This window comes from Rhineura floridana, chromosome 21 (assembly GCF_030035675.1).
Source record: "Rhineura floridana isolate rRhiFlo1 chromosome 21, rRhiFlo1.hap2, whole genome shotgun sequence".
Lineage (NCBI taxonomy): Eukaryota > Metazoa > Chordata > Lepidosauria > Squamata > Rhineuridae > Rhineura > Rhineura floridana.
In genome coordinates this window covers 6,209,269-6,235,532 of record NC_084500.1, presented here as the reverse complement: position 1 = coordinate 6,235,532, position 26,264 = coordinate 6,209,269, and the positions used below count along the sequence as shown (strand labels likewise).

The following is a 26,264-nucleotide window of genomic DNA, read 5'->3' as shown; positions in this document are numbered from 1 at the left end:
GAACGAATAAAATATTTTCATTTATTATTGTGCTGAATGTTTGGAACAGGTGTGCCCATGTCTTAGGGAGGTCTACCATGAGTCTCAGAATCCCTACCCTAAACGTAGCCTCATTTCTCTGTTGGAAGAATCCAGCGTTTGTCTAGGCTGAACTCTGAATTCATTTAAGCTATGCAGAGAGGCCACTCATGTGGTATGCATTACATTTGGCTTACTTTTTAATGATAAATTTTATCTTAGCTTTGTTTCGGAGGATCTTTTCCAATCTAGGAATGCCAAATGTAGAAGGGCGACGGAATGGCACTCCCTCAGGAAGGCCTTCAACGTAGAAATCTTCAGGGTAAGACTCAAAGAGCGCAAACGGGACTTTCACAGGCTCAGTCAATCCAAGGGCTTCCCCTAAAACAAAACATATTTCACAATGTTTGAGGGGGAGGGATTTGGCCTTTGCAGAATGTCTCTCTCACACTTACAGTGTTTTACTAGAGCTCAGCCAAAACAGGGAGGGAAGGCCCTTTTTGTGAGACCATTCACCCTCCACACATACACATAAAGTCCCACATTCCAGTAACATTTGAGGGGAATACAACAGGGGTCAAACCATTCACTCTCTTTAAAGTATATTGACCAATTTAGAAGAAGGTAACTGGCAATATGCAAAGAACAGTCCTTCTCTCTTGGGATCATGATTTCATAGCGAAAGGTGATGTGGGGAACACTGTTCTTTTGTAGAAGACATTTTGGAGAGGGCAAAGTTACCTTTGCTGTGGAAAAAAAACAACCCCTCAAAAAGTTCACTTGGCCCTAATGTACATGAGCAGGCTTTCAATCTAATGTTGAAAATCAATATTAAGAATCTATAGATATGCTGATGTACTGAATTGAGAAAACAGGTCACTGCAGAAGCTTAACCACTTTCCAGTCACACCAGCTAATCAGATTGCTACTGCAAAAAAGCAAAAGGATAGAAAGCCAAAACACAACAATAATATTCTGTAATATTTCTTACTTGTGAGCTCCCATCTACAGTATTACATGGTACAGCTAGACACTGACTTACTAACCTAATACTAAAAACTAGGGCATAAAGATAAAAATTTGTCAAATATCTTGCTGATAAAATTCTCCTCTTTTAAAAGGCTCAATAGACTTACCACATTTCTCATTAAAAAGGTTTTCAACTTTCTGCTTCAGGTCAGTAATCTTGGCATTCCAGGCCTCTGTCAAAACATCAGAAGGGCAAATCAATTATGTGTATCATGACCCATCACCTCTTTGCTTCTACTGAAGTGCCAGGGGATGTTGTCTGGATGTTTCCTGTACACCCAGCAGGGGCAAAGTAGTCATCTCAGAATTAAAAATGAAGTTTCAAAGCGGTATTCACCTGTTGCTAACCATAAGCTGAAGTGTCAGCACAGTGTCATTCCTCCACCCACCAATTTAAAACTGTGGTCACAGGATTTCCCCAGGTGGTCTAGTAATGTGTTGCAGCCATTAACTTTTCACATTTTTGGTAACAAGTGTTAAGGGAAATCTCTATGAAATTAAATTCCCCAACAGAGCTGCCAACAGAAAACGAGGGCTTATTTTACATGTGGATGCTGCATTCCAATGCCCAAGTTGGGAGAGTGCAAATACGTCCTCTAGTTAGTGAATCAAACTGAATTAAAATAGTTGAAAACAACAGTAACCACAAGAACATTTAAAGTTAGTTAAGAATGAAATATTAGATAGATCACTGGTTTTATCCCGCTGGGCAACTCTAATAATCTAATGGGATATTAATATTGCTTGATCAGGCTTGAAAGAAGGTGCGTAGTGGTAAAAGAGGAGAATGGTATTGGTCTCCCTGACAAATCAAACAAGGGCAGAACTAATGCAATTGTAAACCGCCCAGAGAGCTTCGGCTATGGGGCGGTATACAAATACAATCAATCAATCAATCAATCAATAAAAATGGTATAAAGGTAATTAACAAGCATGTTCGTGCACGGAAACCTGAGCAGCCTCAGGACCATGTCCCCCCCCCCATGGGGGGGGAACGCTCTCACTGAAATGGAAATAGCAATTCTCATGACTGCTATCTACATAACAAAAACATACACGTTAATTACATTCACAGCCCACACTGTGGCTGTTGGCTGTAGGAATCTTGTCTCTGCAAGTGCAGTACTAACTGAATAATGGACACTGTGCCACAGAGATGTGGTAAATAGTGGAGCACAAAGACGACCCAAAAGGAAACAAAATCCAGTGAATGCCTAAAGTGGGGTAGGAGACAGGATGAAGGAAGCAAAGATGTTCCCTAAAGAGAAAAAGATTTGCTAGACTCAGCATCAGAAAGGCTCACAGAAAGTGTTCTCCGAGACACTGTTACCACGGCAGTCAGATGAGAACTGAGCGGTGCCATGCCTCCCTCAGATGAGTCCTCAGAGGAGGAGGAGGAGCAGTGGATTGGCACAACAGACCCAGGAGAGGGACGATGTTCAGGATACAGCTGGGGCCCCTCAGTCAGACTCAGGGAGTGAACAGGAGGCCCCTCCACTCCCTGCAGAGTGAAGACACCTGCGAGTAGCAGAGTAATGCAGGCATTCTGGCCGTTTAAGTCTACAAGGTTCTGGGAGTTGGAGGGCTGATTGCTAGCACCTGAACCAGGGAGGGGAGCTTAAAAGATAGCCAGCTGCCCTTTGCTGGAAGCAGCATCAAGACACCAGCATCAGACCCTCACCACCCATGCCTTGAAACCCAGACTGCCCTTGTTAAAACATCAGACCTTGCTTTGTTCACTGACTTTGCCTTTTGGAAGACGACTTGGTACGTTCACTGAGACCCCTTGACCCTCTTCCTTGCTTATCTGCTTTACAAGCCACTGCATAGGCAGCTTCTGGCTAATACAGCACCGTATATCACCTCGGTGCAGCCGGCACATACTGACAAGTGCAAAGTCACTCATCCTACCATGGAGGCTTTCGCAGCACATGCCAACTCTCCTGTTCAGGGAAGGCACGACTACAAGCACCGCTATCCTGGCTAGAGTTCTAGAATGTATCTCGTCTTTTATCTGCAGCCGCAGAACCCACACTGCGCGACTGGAGAGACCACAAATAGAAAATAGCGAATTCTTCCAAGCTACACAGGAAGTGGATTGGACTGTGAAAGACCAACCCAAATTGTGTTTGCATTTTTACAAATTTGTAGGGCAGTACAATATCTCACATTAACCAAAATGGAGACAATAGTCAAGAAATTAGAAGGAGGCTAGGACTGGGGAGGGCAGCTATGAGAGAACTAGAAAAGGTCCTCAAATGCAAAGATGGATCACTGAACACTAAAGTCAGGATCATTCAGACCATGGTATTCCCAATCTCTATGTATGCATGTGAAAGTTGGACAGCGAAAAAGGCGGATAAGAGAAAAATCAACTCCTTTGAAATGTGGTGGTGGAGGAAAGGGCGGCGGTTACCACGCCAATGGCCGCCGCCACCGCGCGCGCTCGCGTTAATCAGGGAGAGGCTAGGAAAGGAGAAACCAAACATCCGCCATTACAAAAAAAAACACAGCTTGCTAAACAAATATGTAAAAGAGAAAGAGGGCTTTTGCCTCTCACGCCACCGCTTCCGCTCACTTGTCCCCACCCCTGCCTGAGAAAAGCGAAGTAAGAGTGCACGCGGAAGTGCACGCGCACAGTAGGGGATGCTAACCCTCTCCTCACCCACTTTCGCCCTCCCCTTTTTCCTTCAAGGACGGCAGTGGCGCTCCTGGAAAAAACAGAGAGCAACGGCTGCGGCGCATGCACAAGGAGAAGCGTCCAAGTCGCTCATGGAAACGAGAAGTGGCTGGCCTAGAAAATGGCGCAAGAGTGGATGAGCCCATATAGGCTTCTTCCTTAAAACTCAAACGGGCTGAGAGAAGCTTACGTTAGTTTGTTAATGTGTTGGCGCATGCGTAGATGTTTTAGTTCTGATGGGACGGTGGGGATTTAGGTTCATCGATCCTGTAAACTTTACATCACATTTACTGTGTGGTGTAGTGGTTAGAGTGTTTGACCGCGACTTGGGAGACCTGAGTGATCTTGGCCAGTCACTGCTTCTCAGCCTCAGAGGAAGGCAATGGTAAATCTCCTCTGAATGCCACTTACCAAGAAAATCCTCTTTGCAGGAAGGGATTCTGAGGAACTGAGACAAATAGTGGTAACAAGAGAGGAAGTTCTAGGCTTAATGGACAATATAAAAACTGACAAATCCACCCGAGAGTTCTCAAAGAACTCAAAGGTGAAATTGCTGATCTGCTAACTAAAATATGTAACTTGTCCCTCGGGTCCTCCTCCGTGCCTGGGGACTGGAAAGTGGCAAATGTAATGCCAATATTCAAAAAGGGATCCAGGGGGGATCCTGGAAATTACAGGCCAGTTAGCTTAACTTTTGTCCCTGGAAAACTGGTAGAAAGTATAATTAAAGCTAGATTAACTAAGCACATAGAAGAACAAGCCTTGCTGAAGCAGAGCCAGCATGGCTTCTGCAAGGGAAAGTCCTGTCTCAGTAACCTATTAGAATTCTTTGAGAGTGTCAACAAGCATATAGATAGAGGTGATCCAGTGGACATAGTGTACTTAGACTTTCAAAAAGCGTTTGACAAGGTACCTCACCAAAGGCTTCTGAGGAAGCTTAACAGTCATGGAATAAGAGGAGAGGTCCTCTTGTGGATAAGGAATTGGTTAAGAAGCAGAAAGCAGAGAGTAGGAATAAACGGACAGTTCTCCCAATGGAGGGCCATAAAAGTGGAGTCCCTCAAGGATCGGTATTGGGACCTATACTTTTCAACTTGTTCATTAATGACCTAGAATTAGGAGAGAGCAGTGAAGTGGCCAAGTTTGCTGACGACACTAAATTGTTCAGGGTTGTTAAAACAAAAAGGGATTGCGAAGAGCTCCAAAAAGACCTCTCCAAACTGAGTGAATGGGCGGAAAAATGGCAAATGCAATTCAATATAAACAAGTGTAAAATTATGCATATCGGAGCAAAAAAATCTTAATTTCACATATACGCTCATGGGGTCTGAACTGGCGGTGACCGACCAGGAAAGAGACCTCAGGGTTGTAGTGGACAGCACGATGAAAATGTCGACCCAGTGTGCGGCAGCTGTGAAAAAGGCAAATTCCATGCTAGCGATAATTAGGAAAGATATTGAAGATAAAACAGCCGATATCATAATGCCGTTCTATAAATCTATGGTGCGGCCGCATTTGGAATATTGTGTACAGTTCTGGTCGCCTCATCTCAAAAAGGATATTATAGAGTTGGAAAAGGTTCAGAAGAGGGCAACCAGAATGATCAAGGGGATGGAGTGACTCCCTTATGAGGAAAGGTTGCAACATTTGGGGCTTTTTAGTTTAGAGAAAAAGCGGGTCAGAGGAGACATGATAGAAGTGTATAAAATTATGCATGGCATTGAGAAAGTGGATAGAGAAAAGTTCTTCTCCCTCTCTCATAATACTAGAACTCGTGGACATTCAAAGAAGCTGAATGTTGGAAGATTCAGGACAGACAAAAGGAAGTACTTCTGTACTCAGTGCATAGTTAAACTATGGAATTTGCTCCCACAAGATGCAGTAATGGCCACCAGCTTGGATGGCTTTAAAAGAAGATTAGACAAATTCATGGAGGACAGGGCTATCAATGGCTACTAGCCATGATGGCTGTGCTCTGCCACCCTAGTCAGAGGCTGCATGCTTCTGAAAACCAGTTGCCAGAAGCCTCAGGAGGGGAGAGTGTCCTTGCACTCGGGTCCTGCTTGCGGGCTTCCCCCAGGCACTTGGTTGGCCACTGTGAGAACAGGATGCTGGACTAGATGGGCGACTGGCCTGATCCAGCAGGCTCTTCTTATGAAAGCTTTGCGCATACCATGGACCGCAAAAAAAGACAAATAACTGGGTGTTCTAATTTGTTCTAATTAAACCAGAACTATCACTAGAAGCTAAAATGATGAAACTGAGGTTATCATCCTTTGGACACAGAATGAGAAGACACTATTCACTAGAAAAGACAATAATGCTGGGAAAAACAGAAGGGAGTAGAAAAAGAGGAAGGCCAAACAAGAGATGGATTGATTCCATAAAGGAAGCCACAGACCTGAGCTTACAAGATCCGAACAGGGTGGTTCATGACAGATGCTATTGGAGGTCGCTGATTCATAGAGTTGCCATAACTTGTAATCAACTTGAAGGCATATAACAACATCTCAGAGAGGAGGTCAGATCTCCTGCTCCCCTGGTGCATTCACTACAGCTGCCCAATTTTCCTGCTTTTAAAGTTTGATAGAAATATCTGTGGCTCTAGGTATGTTTTCACCAGGTAGCATGCCATCATGTGGGTAATAGTTCCATCTAGCGTCCGAAGGCAAAAATGTACTGAAGTCAAGATCTGGGACATCCATGCCCTTCTCATTCCAGTTCATTCTTGCCTTCGTCCAAGGCAATTATATTCACATGTAGTGGTAGAATTTTTAGTATTTAAGTTAAGTTTGTGTGAATGTTTTGTGTGTGAGAGTGTGTGTTGGGACTGGGGGTTGTTGTAGTTGGGAGTTTTTTGTTCTCTGTTTTTCCCCTCCCTACTTTTTGTCCTTTTTGGGATAGTTCGGGCTGGTTGGAAGGTTATTTTCAGTTGTTTTTTCCCCCTTTCCTCCTGCCATCCCTGTTCCTTTTCGGTTTTTTGGGACAGCGGAGGCTTCTTGTGCTGCCCTTGCTTTTGCAGCAGCAGCGGCGGCTCCCTCTCTTTTGTCTTTAGGGGAACAGTGGAGGCTGCTTGTGCCGTCTCTGACCTTGCAGCAGCGGTGGCGGCTCCCTCTCTTTCACGGCTGTTACATTGTTGGCAGAGGTGGCGAGTCTGAAGGTCACAGCGGCGGCAGCAGCCCCCTCTCTCCTTGGCTTGCCACTGTTGCTGCTAGGAGCTCGCGGCGGCGGCTCCATGTACTCACTTCGGCGGCACGCTGGGTGCTCATGCCGGCATCTCTCTATTTCGTTCCTGGCAACAGCAACTGTGGGGTGGTTGCCTTTTTACTGCCCCCCCAGCAGTCTGTCCCTTTCACTGTGACGGCCGCCATTGCGCTCCCTTGAGGGGCTCAGTGCTAGTTAGCCTGGGCAGCCGCCATTGTATTTTGAAATTTCCCACCCTTTCAACAGCCATCATTTTGTCCGCTTCCCGTTTTCCTGCCCTTTTTGTTTCTGAGACTTTTATCCTTAAAACCTTTTAGTTTCCCCCTTCTTGTCTCACATCAATTATATACTCAATGTATTTAGCGAGGGGGGTATAACTAACGCTATTTTAAAAAAAAAAGAGCCCAGGAGGCGGAAAGGCTACTTCATTTATAAGTGCACACGAGCAGGACCGCACCCCTCCCACTGCGTGCGTGTACCAGAGCTTTGTCTTCATCGTACTTCGTTGTTAGTAGTGCACTTGGGGTTGTACCGCTCCCCTCGCCCATGGGTGTGTACCGGTGCCACTATGCACACCGCACCCCCCTCCTAGTGCGTGTGTTGGTGACAGATACCGCATCCCCTACCTTTGTGCATGTATACTATGGCGGAACAGGGGTAAAACAGCAGTGCAAGGCTCCATCGCGCCACAAGTCTACAAAGCACAAGCAATCCAGACTCCACTACAAGGCTGTCACTAAAACCAAACACTTGTCTAGCCAAATGACCACGGAGTCCGTAGATTCCAGGGCTGTGGAGTCGGTACGCCAAACCTTCCACTCCGACTCCTTTATTTTTCTACTGTCCGACTCAAACTCCGACTCCACCCAAAATTGCTTCCAACGCCACAGCCCTGGAAAGGGCTGTAAATGTCTTTTTAAATTGGAAGCTCTCATAGGAGCATTTTTATCGCTGCCTGAATATGCGCTGATCTTGGCATCACAGCATTTGTCTTCATCTGGGTCCTGTGTCATACACTGACACACAAAATGTTTTCCATCTTGAGTTATGGTGAAATGCTCAACTACAGCTGACTTCATGGGAAGCTTCTTTGACATTTTGAATTTATATTTTTAAAAAAACTGTCAATCAAAATTTATTTTGAAGCCAGAGTCGGTACATTTCTACCGACTCCGACTCTACAGCCCTGGTAGATTCACTGCTGACACCGTGGCTGGACGGTCTTCTGTACGCCTTTCCCCTGATACCTCTACTGGGCAGGACACTGAGAAAGCTGCAACGTGAAAGGGCTCAACTGGTCCTGCTAGCCCCATACTGGGCTTGCTGACCATGGTTCTTGGACCTGCTCTCACTATCAGTGACAGACCCTTGGAGGTTGCCAATCAGGCCAGATCTTCTGTCACAGGGACCGGATCCCGACTGGCTGACAGCCTGGCGTTTGAACGGGGGCAGTTGATTTGTGCAGGACTATCACAGAAGGTTGTTGATACAATGCTGGCGTCTAGAAGGCTTTGATGAATCGCATCTACCAGAGTACTTGGTTCGCCTTTTCCAAATGTTGTGCGTCCCACAACTTCCAACCCTCTCAAGCCACTGTACATCTTGTGTTGCAATTTCTACATAGAGGTCTGAAGATGGGACTAAAACCAAGCACCTTGTGTCGTCACGCCTCCACCATATCGACATTCTATCCATTTCCTCTTCTGGCATTCCCATGGGCTCACACCCGCTTATCAAACATTTTCTGAAGGGAGCAGCTCTCCTTTCTCCAGCAGTGTGTCACCATTTTCCTTCGTGGAGTTTGCCAAAGGTCCTGCAAGCCCTGCAGCGCCCTCCCTTTGAGACCATTAGGTCAGTGCTATTGTGACTGTTGTCCTTCAAGGTCCTGTTCCTGGTGGCGGTCACCTTGGTGAGAAGAGTTTCAGAGTTGGGAGCACTGTCATCGGCCCGCCATCTCTGCATCTTCCATAAGGACTCAGTAATGTTACGTCCAGATCCATCCTTTCGTCCCAAGGTAAATTCAGCTTTCCACTGCAAGCAGGACATTATTCTTCCTTTGTTCTGTCCGAAGCCCATCCATCCACTGGAGAAGGCCTGGCACTCGCTAGATGTCCGGAAGGCCCTCAAGACCTACCTGTCTCGAACCCAGGACATAAGATTAACAGATTCACTGTTTGTATCCTTTCCCCACAGCCACTGGGGAAAAAGGTTTCTAAATCCACATTGTCTTGTTGGTTGCACGCCTGCATTGCAGTGGGTTACGAGTCGCTTAAGTTCCCAGTGCCAATAAGATAACGGCGCACTTGACTAGGTCAGCAGCTACTATGGCTGCTTTCGCAACCAACGCACCTCTTGCAGATATTTGCAGAGCAGTTGTATGGTCTACTCGAGATTCCTTTAACAAGCATTATGAGATAGACCGCTATGCCTCTACTGATGCCTCTACTGATGCCTCTTTTGGGAGGCGTGTTCTGCAACAGGTCCTTTCTCATAAGTAAGCAGTGGTTGGTCCCTCCCTGTTGGGGCTGCTTTGTACATCCCATGTGATGGCATGCTATCTGGGAAAAACAGACCATTGGTCTCACCTGAAGGGTGGTTTTCCCAGGTATCATGCCATCACGGCCCTCCCTGTTGGAGGCGATGCCCGGGGATTTGGTACCACCTTTCAAATTATTACTGTTCGGACTTCCGGGAAGGGTGACTTCGCTTGTGCCTGCTTTTGGGATGGGCTCCCGCCTCAAAAGAAGCTTATTCAGATATAAATCAGTCAGAACATTTTTTTTTTGACTGATGAAATTTCTCCCGGGCAGGGAGAAACGTAGAGATCAACCTCAAAAGCCTGTTTTTGTTGGGAGGACTGGATTTCATTAATTTATGAGATAAGGTCCAGCCAACAATGCCGGACGGACTTCCTAACAAGCTCTATCTGCTTAAGCGATACGTTTATCTTTTCTTGAAAGAGAGAACGGACTAACAGGCAAGCACCCTTCTTTCTATTATTTTTTTTACTTGGTTTAAATTGTTGCAGCAAAAGGAGATTTGTCAGATTGATCGGCTTTGGACAACTTCTGGGTGAGATATAGCTCTTCTCTGTTATTCACGAAATTAACAGCTTATCTCTGTTTCTGTCGCAAAAAGCTGTCCTGGAAGTGCATTCTAAAGATAATAAACAGAAGAGGGATTTCTATTCCTGATTTCTATTCTGAGGAATATTATATTGTCTGGGACTATTCTCTTTTTTTGACGAATCTGCTTCTTCACGACGCCACTAACTGTTTTGATGCTGGGAACTAAATTTGTTTTGCATTCTTGAACATAGAGAGATAAGGCAGGTTGCTCTGTTTATACTGTGATGTCATCAAGCCTGGAATATTAACCCAATTGTTGCTGAAATAAGAAGTGGTTCTTCTTTATTTTTGTTTTGCTTTGTTTTCGTGGTTTTAAAAATGGCAATCAAGAAAGTGGCTGAGAATCTGGAAGTAATTATGTTTCAGAAAATAATGGATGAGATTGAGATAACGAAGCAAACCCTGCGACAGGGTAGTAAGGAGTTGAAAATTGAACTGAGCAAAATGACGCAGGAGCTTAAAGAAATAGGGGATCCTGTGAGAGAGGAGAATGAGATCAGAGATGAGAAAAGAAAAAATAAAGGGAAGATACAAGCCCTGGAGATTGGAACAAATGTGGAATTGGAAAAAGATCTGGAGTTTATGGATTTTAGAAATAAAATCTACTGTTTGAAATTTAACGTTATCTCTGAAGAAATTAATGAAGATATTAGAGATAAAGTTATCAATGGCTTGGATAATCTTCTGGACTGGAATGATGTGATGGAGCTTGATATAGAGAAAATCTATGGAATTAACTGCAGCCATGTGACAATGGAAAAACTCTCAAGAGATGAGCCAGTGCATTTTGTAAAAAAGAAGAACACAGATATGACTTTACAACAGTATTTCAGCAACTTATTCAGAATGGATGGCAAGAAAATATTTGGGATAGAGGAAATTCCCATCAGACTCTTATTATATGACTATGGCTACAACAGCAAGATTATTATGGAATACTGATAATGGAAGATTGGACACTGAAATTACTGGACTTAACAGGACTATTGAAGATGGAAGATGGAACTAATAGGGATAATGGAATAATGGCTATTGAAAGTATTGGGCCTAACAGATTCTGATGAGATGGATTAATCGAAATGTTTATTTGGACTATGGTTATGACAATAAGATTTTTATAATTATTAACGAGATGGATTAATTGACATGTTTATTTGGAGAAAAATTGATAGATATATTTCTTAAAGAATTGAAACCTCTCTTTGACTTTTTGTGGAAAGAATAAAGTAATGTTTATGAGATTTGATGATTAATTAAGATAACTACTGGAGGAAAGTGATTTTATAATATGATTTAAGAGACAGGATTGTTATATATTGTAGACCTATAACTGATTTGATATGTGACAAATGGGAAGTCAACATTTTATTTTTTTTTGTTTAATCATTTTTGTTTTGTTTTGTTTTTTGTCTTTGAATGTTTTATGATTTTGTTTTCTATGTTTTATGAAAATTTGAATAAAAATTATTGTAAAAAAACAAACAAATTATTACTGTTCAAAGTTGTATTGCTTTAGATTGTGTAACTGAATCAAGACCTTTCTAGATCTGTTAGGAATGAATGTGGTTCTGTCCTATTTGGCCTGTATCTGTGTTTTCCTTGCTGGTAGGCCTGTTGGCTGTTGCACCTTCTCAGATATCTCACTTCGGACTCGTCGCAAATGAACTGGAGTGGGAGGGGCATGGATGCCCCAGGTCTTGACTTCAGTACATTCTTACCTTTGGATGCTAGATAGCGCTATTACCCACGTGATGGCATGATACCTGGGAAAACCACCCTTCAGATGAGACCAATGGTCTGTTCTTAAACTGCAAGGGTTTTTTTTCCTATTAGAGAATTTCCCTGCTTTTTAACCCAGGAAGTAAGAAATGGGATCCTGTGTAGGTTTGTTGAGATGGATTGATAATTTGCATGCTTATTGAGTTCCATGGGATTTACTCCCCTGCAATCATGCTTAGGATAGATGAAACTGACCATGGGGGGATGGGGAGAGAAGGAAGAGGAAGGGCAGGGATAGGGGAGGAGGAGGGAGACGGGAGCAGGTGGGAGGGGAAGGGGAGGAGGAGGGCAGGTTTGATCATTTGCATGCTTATTGAGTTCAGTGGGATTTACTCCTGTGCAATCATGCTTAGGATAGGTGAACTGACCATGAGGGAGGACCAGAAGAGGGATGGAGGGAGGGCTGAAGTGGTAGGGGAGGAGGAAGAGGGGAGGGGAGGAAAAAGGGAGAGAAGAGAGGAGGGAGAGAAGAGAGGAGGGAGAGAAGAGAAAGGCAGGTCTGATCATTTGCGTGTTTATTGAGTTCAATGGGAATTACTCCCGTGCAATCATGCTTAGAATAGGAAAAACTGGCCATGGGGGAGGGAGAGGGGACGGGAGAGGGAGGGAATTGGAAGGGGATAAGGAGGGGAACAGAGGGGTGAAGAAAGTGGGAGGGAAGGGGCAAAAGGGAGAGGATAGGAAGGAGGAGGAGGAGAGGGCAGGTTGGATTATTTGCATGCTTTTTGAGTTCAGTGGGATTTACTCCTGTACAATACTGCTTAGAAAAGGTGAAACTGGCCTGGGACAGGGGTAGGGAGGGGGACAGAAGCGGAGGGAGGAAGGAAGGTGGTGGGGAAAGGGAGGACCGGGAAGAGAGAAAACCCCTTTCCTTTCCAAAAGGAAAACACTGTGAACAGTATCATTGTTTTTCAGGGTTTCCCCTACCTTTTTATTCTACAGCAGACAAATGTAGTCTCCCACCCAAATTTAAGCCAAACCTGTGGCCACATCCACACCAGACCTTTCTTTCACTTTAGACAGTCATGGCTTCCCCCGAAGAATACTAGGAAATGTAATTTGTAAAGGGTGCTGAGAGTTGCTAGGAGACATCCTATTACCCTCATAGAGTTACAATCCCGAGAACAGGGCCTGACTGTTAAACCACTCTGCTCACTGGAGCTCTGTCAGGGGAATAGGACTCTCCTAACAACTCTCAACACCCTTCACAAACACTTCCCAGGACTCTTTGGAGGAAGCTAGGACTGTCTAAAGTGAGAGAAAGGTCTTCTGTGGGTGCCACCTGATTAGCCAAGCCAAACAGCTGTGAGTCTGGTTTTTAGAACACTAAGGGTTCTTAGTGAGCATGCCTGACTTTATAATAGACTTCAATGTTATATTTCTTAAATTAATTAAAAATCAGCCATGCATTTTTTTTTACTTTTAAACTGCAGAAGATGAAGGTCAGAGTATGGGGCAAGGTCAGTAATAGGATTACAAGTACTCTGTGAGCATAGCTGATTTTTAATTAATTTCAACAAATTATGAGACCACTGACAGAAAAAAGTCCAACAGGGGTCTGGATTTTTTTGTCTTGTTTTGCACTTTGAACTCTCAATTCTCTCTGACTGTTTTGTGTATCGCCATGAAAACCTAGGGGGTTGTTAAACAAGTGTTTCTGAGTTCAAGACTATAAGTTTTGTAAGGTTTTGTTCTGAAATGAGCTTATGAGAAGCAGGAGAATGGCATGGTGGGTATTTTCAATTTCACATTGCAGAATGTGAAAAATCCATGCGGGCTATAGTATACAGCCATTCTCATGGTTGTATAATCTTGGGCAGAACTTACCAAAGGAGAATTCTCTTCCTCTTGGCTTAAAGCCCACATTGGATCCGTTGGTTTGAGGATTAGTTCTAACTTCTGGGGTTTGTGTCTTGTTAGCAAGACCTGTGTTAACAGACACACAATACATCCCATGTAAACTAACAACTGGAGCAACTGTAATAGCAATGAACTAGGAAAGCTTTTTGCTTGGACTTTACAGCATACAATATGAATATGCAAGGCTAGAATTTTCAATACTAGTCTAAAAATCCAGCCCTGGTTAGTAATGAGGAGAGAGCAGTGGACATGGTATAAATGGCAGGTTACCCTAGGAAACTCTAAAGTTGTATGCAATGAGCAAATATTAAAAGCAGCTACTTTCAGTGGGTACCTTTTAAAGAAGTACTTTTTAAAAAAAGAGCTCTTTCAGCACAATGAAGGCATACATAAAATCTAAACTGGAATAAGAATGAGAAGATTTGCTGGTTGCTTCTCTTCCCCTCCCCCACACAGCTTGAGTTTCCAAAGACAAGCTTTGCTCTGCAGATGGAAGAAACCCTCATTCAATAAGTTGTACATTCCAAATTACCTATTTTAATCAAAAATATTTAGTCAAGTCCATACCTTCGTCTACAGTAACTTCAATCTCTGGAACCTTTGAGTTGCTTACAGGACTTCGTGTGGAGTTCGAGTTGTTGGGACTTTGGGATTCTACAAAGGAAGATACTTTTGGTTACTGCTTTTATATATAGGCTGCTGCAGGGTTATTACAAATAATCTAGTATAGAAAGTAGGTGGTGTGCAGCAGTTTGACTAATCCTGAAGAAAGCTGTTTTGGATAGAATCAGGGCTTCTCTGAGCCAAAGTGAGATTGCTCCAAAGCAATATGGGGTAACACTGAAAAAACACTGCAGACCGCAAAAGAGATATTTATTCCCAAGCTTACCGTTTGTAACTGACTGGTCTAGCTTCTAATCAGAAAGAATGATTTTACCAGTGCTTTCAGGAAGGGATGTCGGAGTAATGTATCACTTCATTCTTGCTGGCTTTGTGATCTTTGCTAGTTCTGCTATGGGCGCTTGCTTGGCAAATGCTGGATGATCAAGTCCTTCTGTCTCTGCCACATGCCCACACATCTACCCCTGTCAAATCAGCTTTGCATTTAGTTTCTGTGACTTTTGGTGCCAACCGAGCAGAACACAAGCCAAACCTTTCCCCACCCACCCCCATTCATCTTAACTCTTTAGACCTTGCATCTAATCTCTGCACAGGCAGGAAGGGAAGCAAATCCCTTCTACCTCTCCCCCACCAAATTTCAAATCAATTTTAAATACCCCTAGCATAAAATCCCCAGGATCTATATTTCTGAAATTTGGCAGGTTTCTTATCTTGGGGAACCTTTCTGATGTCTGCTGTTGTCGTAGAATTTACCCATAAAACAATTAGGACAGATTTAATTATTCCTTTTTTAACCACCCCAACATTGTAAAAGCTGCTCTTGCAGGAAAACTACTGCAGTTTCCCTTGTGAAATTTGACAAAATTTATCCCTTCAGAACAGGCTGCCACACCTGCATTTAAAAAAAGAAAAGACTCCCCATAATAGTGAACAAAGTTTTGGTCTTCCAAATAGACATTCAGATCTGAACAGAACTGGACAGCCACTGAAGTACTTCGGATTAAATTGGTCCATTTTCAGAAGTGCCAAATTAGAGTCCAAACCAAATCTTGTGTTTGATGTACACCCCTAATAGAAAGCTCTTGCATGAAGCAGACTGTTTTGTGTATCAATACAATGTGAGATAGTACATTTCTGCCAACAGATTTAATCATGTTTGTGTCAATGTGGCACTTGAATCCAGGGGTTTTAAATGCAAATACCGCATAGTGGCCTCCTCTTTGGATGCACACCTTAACGTGGTGAGGGGGTTTGAGTGTGTTGAAGAAGCTGAGAGCAAAGCCGTCAGGAGTCTCGACCAAGAGGCTAGACTCCTAGCAGGGGCACCCAAGGCGGAATGGTCAAAGCTGAAACACCAGACTAAGATGCATCCAAACTCAGAGAAAGGCAATGGTAAACCACCTCTGAATATCTTTTACCACGAAAACCCTATGAACAGAGTATCCAAAATGCAACACGAGATAGTGCTGGAAGATGAGACCCCCAGGTCAGAAGACACTCATCGAGCTACTGGGGAAGAACAAAGGACAAGTACGAGTAGCGCTGTGACTAATGATGCAGCTGGGTCAAAGCCGAAAGGAAGCTCAGAGGCTGATGTACACAGATGCAAAAGGAGAGTCTGGAGTTGTATGACGCACACAATAGGAACATGGAATGTGAGAAGCATGAACCAGCGAAAGTTAGAAATTGTCAAGCAAGAAATGGAACTCATCAACATTACAATACTTGGCATGAGCGAACTGAAATGGATGGGAATGGGACATTTCCAATCAGTCAACTACAAAATATTTTATGCAGGAAATGAGAAATTAAGAAGAAATGGGGTTGCTTTAATAGTGAGAAGTGATGTAGCAAGAGCAATTAGGAGCTACAACGCAAGGTCTGAGCGAGTGATATCAATGAGATTAAATGGGAAACCTATCAACATAACCATCATCCAAGTCTGTGCTCCGACGGCAAATGCAGAAGAGGAGGAATTGGGGAGATTTTACGCAGAAGTACAGGAAGAAATTGATCACACACCAAAACAAGATGTGCTGATAATCAGGGGGGATTGGGATGCAAAAGTAGGGAACAGAGAAGATTAGGAATTGCGTGGAAATGGGGCCTAGGAGACAGAAACAAAGCAGGAGAAAGACTTACTGAATTATGTGAAGCCAATAATTTGTTTCTTGCGAACACATTTTTTGAACAACCGAAAAGACGACTGTACATGTGGACATCACCAAATGGCCAATATAGGAATCAAATTGATTATATAATTGGTAGCAGAAGATGGAGAAGTTCCATACTTTCTGCGAAAACAAGACCAGGAGCAGACTGTGGTACAGATCATGAACTGGTCGTATCAAATATCAGAGTAACGCTAAAGAAGACCAACAAAGCAATCATAATGCCAAAATACAATTTAAATAACATCCCAGAAGCATATAAAGATCAAATAAGGAACAGGTTTGAGGCTTTAAACTTAGTTGACAGAGAACCAGAAGAACTATGGAATGAAGTCAGAGACGTTATCAGAGAAGAATGCAAAAAGGCAATACCTCTAGCTAAAAAGAGAGAAAGACCCCAATGGATGACTGAAGAAACTCATCAAATGGTTAAAGAGAAAAGGAAAGCAAAAGCAAAAGGTGATAGAAACACAGTCAGAACCCTAAATGCAACAATACAGCAACTAGTACATAGGGTCAAAGAGAACTATTACAATAGTTACTGTATAGAAATAGAAGAGGACAACAAAAAGGGAAGAACAAGAGCCCTGTTTCGAAAGATTAGAGAAATGAAAGGGAAATTTAAACCAAGAGTAGGGATGTTGAATAATCCACAGGAAACACACTGACTGACCGAGATGAAATAAAAGGAAGATGGAAGCAATACACTGAAGAACTCTATAAAAGAGAGGCCAGGATGGCAGATTCATTCACGGAGGAACCATATGATGAAGAACCAGAAATTTTAGAATGCGAGGAGAAAACTGCTCTTAAAATACTTGGAAGAAACAAATCACCAGGAATAGATGGCATACCAATAGAGTTGCTACAAGCTACTGAGACTGAATCAGTTCCAATTTTGACTAAAATCTGTCAAGAAATATGGAAAACTAAACAATGGCCCACAGACTGGAAGCGTTCCATATACATCCCAATTCCAAAGAAAGGGGATCCCAGGGAATGCAGTAATTATCGAACTATTGCCTTAATATCCCATGCAAGTAAAGTAATGCTCAAGATTCTACAACAAAGGCTTCTGCCATATATGGAGCGAGCAATGCCAGATGTCCAAGCTGGATTTAGAAAGGGAAAAGGTACCAGAGATCATATCGCAAACATACTTTGGATAATGGAAAGGACCAAGGAATTTCAGAAGAAAATCACCCTGTGCTTTATAGATTACAGCAAAGCCTTTGACTGTGTAGATCATGAAAAACTATGGAATGCTTTAAAAGAAATGGGGGTGCCACAGCATCTGATTGTCCTGATGCGCAACCTATACTCTGGACAAGAGGCTACTGTAAGGACAGAATATGGAGAAACTGATTGGTTCCCTATCGGAAAGGGTGTGAGACAGGGGTGTATTTTATCACCCTGTTTATTATTTAATCTGTACGCAGAACATATCATATGGAAAGAAGGATTGGACCAAGATGGAGGTGTGAAAATTGGAGGGAGAAATATCAATAATTTAAGATATGCAGACGATACCATACTACTAGCAGAAGCCAGTAATGATTTGAAATGAATGCTGATGAAAGTTAAAGAAGAAAGCACAAAAGCAGGACTACAGCTGAACGTCAGAAAGACTAAAGTAATGACAACAGAAGATTTATGCAACTTTACAGTTGACAATGAGGACATTGAACTTGTCAAGGATTATCAATACCTTGGCACAATCATTAACCAAAATGGAGACAATAGTCAAGAAATCAGAAGAAGGCTAGGACTGCGGAGGGCAGCTATGAGAGAACTTACAAGATCTGAACAGGGTGGTTTATGACAGATGCTCTCGGAGGTCACTGATTCATAAGGTCGCCATAAGTCGCAGTCGACTTGGAGGCACATAACAACAACAACAACCACATAGTGGTGCTTAGTTTTAAAACAAAGGTGGAGGTGGAAGGTACAGAATAAGATATTGCATTTTATGATGCCCAAATCTGAACTGGAATTCACATCTGTAAAATCTCTTCCCTGCAAAGCTGTAAAGTTTATGTATTCAGAAGTTGATCTTCTCCTTATTTAATTATTTCAATAATAGATATTACTTCAAGCTTAATATTCAAAGAAAATGATAAAACCATGGAGATAACGTGTATAGTGTTTGGAGTTACCATTAAGACATCCTGCTTGGATCCTATTTTTCATTCTTAGCAGACACTAAAGTCAAAATTTACTAGCTTCCCAATTCTCTTGCTGCCAGATTAATACCATCTTTACTCATGCTAAGTAGCATTTCTCCTGTTTCTACCACAACTGGTTAAACAGGGAAACATTTATAAAGCCCTATGTAGATACACTTTGTTAAGGCTAACTCTAGAAGATAAAGTTTGTAAGGAAAGCACACGAGGACACCTACTGGATTTCAGATATCTTGCTCTCAAAGCTGTGAAGCATCGTGCAGGACATGATAACCAATGCCCTTTCCCTTTGCAATTTGCATTTTTCTTAAGTCACTTACCTGAAGTATTCACTTTACTGGCCAATCCAGGAGGCAAATAAGAGGTGACAAGATCTGGCCTATAAATTAAACAATAAATCTTTAATAAGGTATTCTCATAATAATTATGATTTATTATATTAATTAAATTTATATCCCGTCATTCCTCCCAATAGGAGCCCAGGGAGGCAAACAAAAACACTAAAAACACTAAAAAACATCATGAAACACTTTAAAATATATTAAAACAAAACATTTAAAAAAACATCAAACAAAGCATCTTTAAAAAAGCTTTAAAAACATCTTAAAAATCAGTTCCAACACAGAAGCAGACTGGGAGAAGGTCCTTGCTTAAAAGGCTTGTTGAAAGAGGAAGGTCTTCAGTAGGCGCCGAGAAGATAACAGAGATGGCGCCTAATATTTAAGGGGAGGGAATTCCAAAGGGTTGGTGCCACTGCACTAAAGGTCCATTTCCTATGTTGTGCAGAACAGACCTCCTAATAAAATGGTATCTGCAGGAGGCCCTCACCTGCACAGCGCAGTGACTGACTAGGTGTATAAGGGGTGAGCCGATCTTTCCGGTATCCTAGTCCCAAGCTGTATAGGGCTTTGTACACCAAAACCAGCACCTTGAACTTAGCCCGGTAGCTAACGGGCATCAATCCAAATATAAAAACCACATGTAGACTGTAAAAGTTACATGTTTATTGGTGGTGAGGCAGAGGGGACGATCTCCAATAAGTGGAGGGAGGTTTTTAATTATAATTAAGGAGGGGGAAGACTATCAGAAATATTAATTTCTAATCAGCACATACCTACACTTTCACACCTGTTTCAATGTCACTTTAAGGAAAGCTATTGACCAGAGACACAATGCGACATTTCTAAGTTGTCCAAATATGCACAATGTAATACCAGCTCAAATTTATGTGCATTCACCAACCATTTCTGAATGAGGAAGGCCAGGCTCCTGGTAAGAGGGCACAATGGTTATAGTTTCAAGTGGCAAATGTGGAATTTGGCAACTAATAACCACCCACCAACCGCTCAAGTTACAAGCTACCATTATATTTGTTTTCAGTCATTGTGAGACACAAAAACAGCTCATGGTATCCCCTGTGAAGGTGGCTAAAGTCTTATGAATGACTACTTTGCATGTCTGTTTCATCCATCCAGCATGCAAGCTTGCCTCAACTTTCCATGAGTCATCTAGTCATTTCAAAATACCATCACTTTACATCTAGGTATTAAGATCCCTGTTGAGTAAAACGTCAAGACTAAAGCAGTATCTACAAGAAATCATTTTCAGAGTTACCAGAACAAGTTTTCTCTCTCTCTTTTTTTTTTGAAGAAGTTGAATGAAATGTTCAACAGTAGGATGAACAATCATTGCATCAAATATCATGGCCTGGATGATAAACATGAAATCCAGAAGCCACCACCAAATAATTTAAAAATAAAAAAGAAATTAACTACCAGCTTACTTTTTCACAATAAATTTTATTTTTCCACTCCCACGGACAATCCTCTCAAGGCGTGGGATTCCAAACCACGTTGGACTTCGAAAGGGGATGCCTTCAGGCAAACCTTCTACATACAAATGCTCAGGGTTTGACTCGAAGACAGGATAAGGAACCTTCACTGCTTCACTGAGACCAAGGGCTTGCCCTGGAAAGAAGATGACAAGTTGGCAGGGACACAATGGACCATTCAGCATCCGAGTTCTGCTTTAATACTCTGGCTATCAAAAAAATCTTTATATTTGTTTGTCTTATTTAACACACTTATATACCATTTTCATTTATAAATCTCAAAGTGGTTCACCATGTACATGAAAATCATTATCATCAATTAAAATATCCAGGTGGTCTTAACACATAACTACAGCAGCCAGAACAAAAAAAGAATTAAATACAAAGAGTCAGGAAGTGCCAGGGTAAACAGAAAGGCATGGTGGTGCATCAGGTCTGCAGAACATAAAGCTCCCTGAGCAGGTTACCGCTGCCCTCACTATTGCAGCTCCCTGGAAGAATTCCAAATACCATTGTTTACAGTCCCCTGTCCCACATTTTTGAGCGGATGTGTTCTCTGTTGCTCTAGAATGCAGGACTGGAACCAATGGATGGAAATGGCAGGGAATCAGATTACATGTAAACATTAGGAGAAACACCCTAATGGCAAAAAATGTTTGACAGGTGAACAGACTACCCCCAGAGTGGGCTATCCTTCGCTGGAGGAATTTAAAAGCAGAGACTTGGACGGTCTTCTGTAGGAATGCTGTAATTGCATCCCAGGCTGCACATTTTGAATTGGGTTGGACTAGATGATCTCCAAGCCTATGCACATCTAAGGTACAGGTGACTATCCTGTGGGCCTCCAGGTGTCGTTTGACTCAAACTCTCATCAGTCGGAGTCAGCATGGCCATAGGTCAGGGATGACGTGAGGTGGAGTCTAACAATATCTGGAGGGCCACAAGCTAGCCACTTCTGATCTAAGTAAGGCCTGGCCAGGCCAATCTCATTAGGGGTAACTGTGCCCAGACTTAAAACAAAATATGAGGGCACAACACTGTGTTTCCTCAGAGGAAATCCGCCAAAAAGCAGTGTAAGCATAATCTCATGAAAGATCTAGTATCCTTGACTTGCACAGATTCACACAACAGCCTTCCACAAAATATAAATAGAAATAAAGGCAATTGATCAAAATGTTACAACAATGTAGAAAAAATGTGCTTTAGACTTCTGTGGTATTTTCATCAAGCAACAGTACCAGGTAAATATCCAATGGTTAACTTACCAAATTTCAGATTAAATATCTCTTCTACTTGCTTCCTCAGTTTTGTGATTCTGACATTCCAATCTTCTTTGACTGGGATTTTAAATATATATATATATATACAATTTATGGTTTTATCAATAACGGGCAATGACGGTACTTAATAACAGTGTGAGTTATGAATTCAAACATGCCTCCTACAGTATATTGCCAATGGACAGCACATGAATTGATATAAATATAATTAGAAAAGACCTTTATTGACACTTTTTCATCTTACATTCTCTCTCCACACAAAACAATCACTTCAAAGTATTTTAACACACATACTCTTTTTGCAACACCACATATTTGAAACAATTTGAGTCTTTTCCTCCTTAACTTACTGCACTTCCAGAAATATATTTAGGATACTTTATTAATGTGTCTTTCTGGAGACAACACAAATGAAGCTTTTAATTATGTTAGTATGGCAAGCTATGTTTCATAATGGAGGCTGCGAACTATAATCCGATACCACGGCTTGAACTGGTTTTCAAACTAGGGTGAAGTGGTTTTCAAACTGTGACAAATCTTAATAGTTTTGGCCATTGCTTTGGTTCACCTAGAACAGGGGGTGGCTAAGCATTGACCCATTGGCCATTTCTGACCCCCCGAGGTTTTTTGTGACCTCCCCAAACCCCTAAATCTGGCATTTAAAAAAAGTTTGAGTGGAGCACTTTATACTTTGGCCACTCCCACTTTGACACGTGGTCCCCAAAGGATTGATCATGGTTCACCACCTGCGATATAGAGACTCGAGTGCTATGCAGACTAAATGCAAGCAAACAAGCCATAACTTTCGTTCTACACTGTGAAACTCAGTTTGTGGCTCAGTTCATTAGCACATACTTGGTGTGATGTATTTATTACTTATTTATTTATTTTATCTAAAATATTTCTATCCCGCCCTTCTACCCTAAAATAGGGCACTCAGGGCATATGAACTAAGTCACTGTACATGAGGCAACCTATCTAGATAAATGAAAATATGAGATAGCAGTAAAATCATAGCAACAATAGAAATGTTTTCAGATACATGGTCTCGTATTTAATTCTAATAATGAAGTCAATGGGTGGCATCCAACAGTGACCATGTGCTCACAGAAGAAATCTGTCAGGAGGACTAGGGGGAGGGGAGGCAATTTTTGATGGTGGCCCTACAGTGCTCTGCAGCCACTCCCACAAATGTGCTGAGGGACAACCAAAATTGCCCCTTCCTCCCAATTTCATCAATGGGTTCCTTCCGTCTGCAGTCACCACTGGATACCACCCAATGGAATTGTGTCATATTCTTGTTCGACTTTACCATGACCTTTGACAGTTAAGCTATTTGTTTTGTGGGACCAACCTCTTTTGTTTAATCTATACTGCTTTGTTTGGAACTGTTTTACTTTTTTATAATTGTATGATTACATTGCTGCAACCTACCCTGGGACCTTATGGTGAAGGGCTGGTAAGAAATCTTATAAATAGAACAAACATTTAAAAGCCTTAAATTTTGAGACTTAAATCGGTTGAGCATTCAATTTAAACAATTTGAATGGCAACAAAGACACTTTTTAAGGATACACCACCTTCATTCTTTGTTTCTACAAGTTGTTGAAGCTAATTCTTGCCTTGTTTATCCCACACACACAAAAGTGTTATGTTTGCATAACTCAACTATGCTCCTTTTCCAAATTTTTGGTATGTATTGAAAAGTAAAACAAGTTCTTGCAAGGCGTTCAGTTTTATTAAATATATTTTTATTATAAAACAACTTAAAGAGATTGTTCCAGGATGCAGGCCAGGTTTGGTTCTGTACCTTCAACTGTCTGCCAGATGGCATCTAATTTTGTTCTACAGAACTCAATGACAGCCACCAAGAACTGAGCCCATCCTGGATTTTTTCACTCCCTAGAGCATGCCAAAAGGTTGGAACTTACACACTGACATTTATATGTACACACAATTATTTGACTAGTTAACCACGCACAATTATTTAACCACGCACCCCTAAATCTGCTAAGGGTTGTCAGACCTACATAAGTCAGAAGACATGTGAAAACACAAGAGAATCTCAATGAAAGTATCCAATTCTGAGAGAAATGAAAGAATAACAAAACTCCAAAAGTTCACATCCATCTTTCTGCATCAATGGGGTCTGAATACAGTGAGAAGGGGAGAAAGAGCATCTTTCCAAGTAGTGGGTGGAACTTATGCTATCAGTCTTTTAAACACTTCAGAAGTACCCATCTTACCAGGCATGTTTGTTCTTGGTTGAGTAACCTCTGTAGGAGTGATTGTTAGTAGTTCTGGCCTATAATTAAAAAAGTAACAATTAACACATAGTGGAGGAGGGATGGTTCTTACTACACAGTGTACTCTGAAATATCTAAGCCAAAGTAGTAATCAATTATGATCTGCACTATGAAAATGGCTTTGAAAGAAACTCATCAGCTCAAACTTTAAACCTTAAAACCGCAAGAGATCAGCAAAATATGGAGATTCCAAGAGCCCATTTTAAATGAATAAAGCAATCATCGAAGTGGTGAAATGCATTTAGTTTGATAATAATTCATTTTTAGAACATACTTCCAGCTAAACTCAAACTTGCTTTTTCACATATCAAAAAACGATCCTATATCCCTACAATTTGTCAATCTAGGGATGATTTACAATGCAAGAAAGAAAGAAAAAATCATTGAGCAACCTGATCTTTAAAGTATCAGTTCAAGGGGGAAGCAGATCTCTTCTAGCCAAGATAAGCTGCTAGAGCAGTCAGAGACAGAAAATACTGGAATTATTCAGAGGACATTTTACTGCCAAAAAAACTCACCCAAGATTGTGGCTTGTCAAAAGCAGTAAACTCCTATAGAGATATTTCCAGTCTCTAACACTCATCAACTTAAACTGGATAAAAGTTGGATTTTTTCTTGGCGGCATGGATGAATTTAACATCAAAATACTGAAATGCAAAGATAGTTGATCTTACTTTTTTATTACAAATTTTATTCTGTTGCCCACTTGAAGAATTTTCTCCAACCGAGGAATTCCATACCAGGATGGACTTCGAAATGGAATGTTCTCTGGCAGACCCTCCACAAAAAGATCAGTGGGGTGCGCCTCAAATTTCTGGTAAGGGACAGCCTTCGGTTCAGCGCTCCCCAGTGCCTCACCTGTTAGAAGCAGCAGCCAGACAATTAGTGTAAGTTCACAGCACGGGAAAACACACGCCAGGAACCTCCTGATTTAGAGCTCAGTCTGTTCACATGGCATTAGGCCAGCCTTTCCCAACTAGTGGGCCACCAGATGTTGTTGCACCACAATTCTCATCTTTCCTGACCATTGGCAATGCTGGCTGAGGCTGATGGGAGTTGTGGTCCAACAACATTTGGTGGCCCACTAGTTGGGAAAGGCTGCACTAGGCCTTTCACAAACAGGGACACGAAGCTTAGGGGACATACAGCTAAGTACAGAGCCCTCCCGCAATAATGACTAATTTCCCTGCAGTCTGCCTCTCTGGGTCCTTGGCGTCTCTGTGCTAAGGTCCAATACCACAAATGTACTCAGCAGAGAAAACGGAGACATTGGGAAGGAAAGTGTGTTTCCAATCTTGCCCTGTGCAACCCTTTTGCAGTTAAAACTCCCCCCCATCATGCTCTTTCTATGTAATAGGGGCAGATCATGTTTTAACACACTTTGATCTGTCAGGTGCAGCTTGACTCCCAAGAATGCCCTGTCTCGACGCCACTTGTCCACCTGGTTAAAAGCTATTTTCTTTGCAACAACTATAAAGCCAATGTCTGCATTTTAGTGACTGGTAACTAGAAAGTGACCTTCATCTGAACACATGCCAGTCCTCAAACCCACCCCCCTCCACACACAAACTGTGCAGTGAATTTTGGCCAAGTAAACTTACCAAATTTTCTGCAGAACAACTGATCTACTAGCTTCCTTAGTTTGGTGATTCGGGCATACCACTCTTCTTTCACTACAATAAATGGAAAAACAAGTTTTTTATTTAAATATTAATATTCTTAAGCTAAAAAAATCCCCCGTTTACTTGGCAAAACTCCATTCACTTTGCCATCCTTGCATCTTGGAGACAAGGTGGTCAAAAAGGCCCTAGAAAGAGAGTGAGTGCACAAAACTAAATGCAGGAAACCAGAAAGTGGAAAGCGTATAAAGCTGAGATGGTACATCTGTAGCCCCTCCTGATGTTGATGACTGCAACTTCAAACGTCCCTGACAATTAGCTATACTATGTTGGGCTCGGGGGTGACGGGAGTTCAGAGTCCAACGTCTTCTGGAAGGCCACAAGTTCTCCACTCCTGGTATAAAGGAAACCTGTCCTTAGGGGCTCTCACAAACCACAATTAGCAGACATCAAAAGGAGTGAGGAGATATAGCAAGGAGCAAGAGCAGGAAGAACATGTGCAGAGACTGTGGTACTGTGGAGTACAGCATAGGAGGAAAGGGATTAGTTGCTCGC

At 42.1% G+C, this 26,264-nt stretch overlaps 1 protein-coding gene across 13 annotated transcripts in view; it reads right to left on the bottom strand.

Moving 5' to 3' along the window:
* The window catches only part of GTF2I (general transcription factor IIi), a 90,634-nt gene that overhangs the window by 16,130 nt on the left and 48,240 nt on the right, over positions 1–26,264 (bottom strand). For 12 of the 13 annotated variants that reach the window (XM_061605478.1, XM_061605471.1, XM_061605472.1 and 9 more), the window contains 10 exons: positions 25,692–25,763; positions 24,765–24,948; positions 24,031–24,089; positions 21,770–21,841; positions 20,457–20,640; positions 18,994–19,052; positions 14,266–14,352; positions 13,666–13,764; positions 1,155–1,220; positions 216–399 (listed from right to left, as the gene is read on the bottom strand). In XM_061605478.1, the coding sequence (XP_061461462.1) occupies positions 216–399; positions 1,155–1,220; positions 13,666–13,764; positions 14,266–14,352; positions 18,994–19,052; positions 20,457–20,640; positions 21,770–21,841; positions 24,031–24,089; positions 24,765–24,948; positions 25,692–25,763 (1,066 nt within the window). The remainder of the gene's footprint in view (positions 1–215; positions 400–1,154; positions 1,221–13,665; positions 13,765–14,265; positions 14,353–18,993; positions 19,053–20,456; positions 20,641–21,769; positions 21,842–24,030; positions 24,090–24,764; positions 24,949–25,691; positions 25,764–26,264) is intronic. The other variant, XM_061605481.1, reaches the window with a different exon arrangement.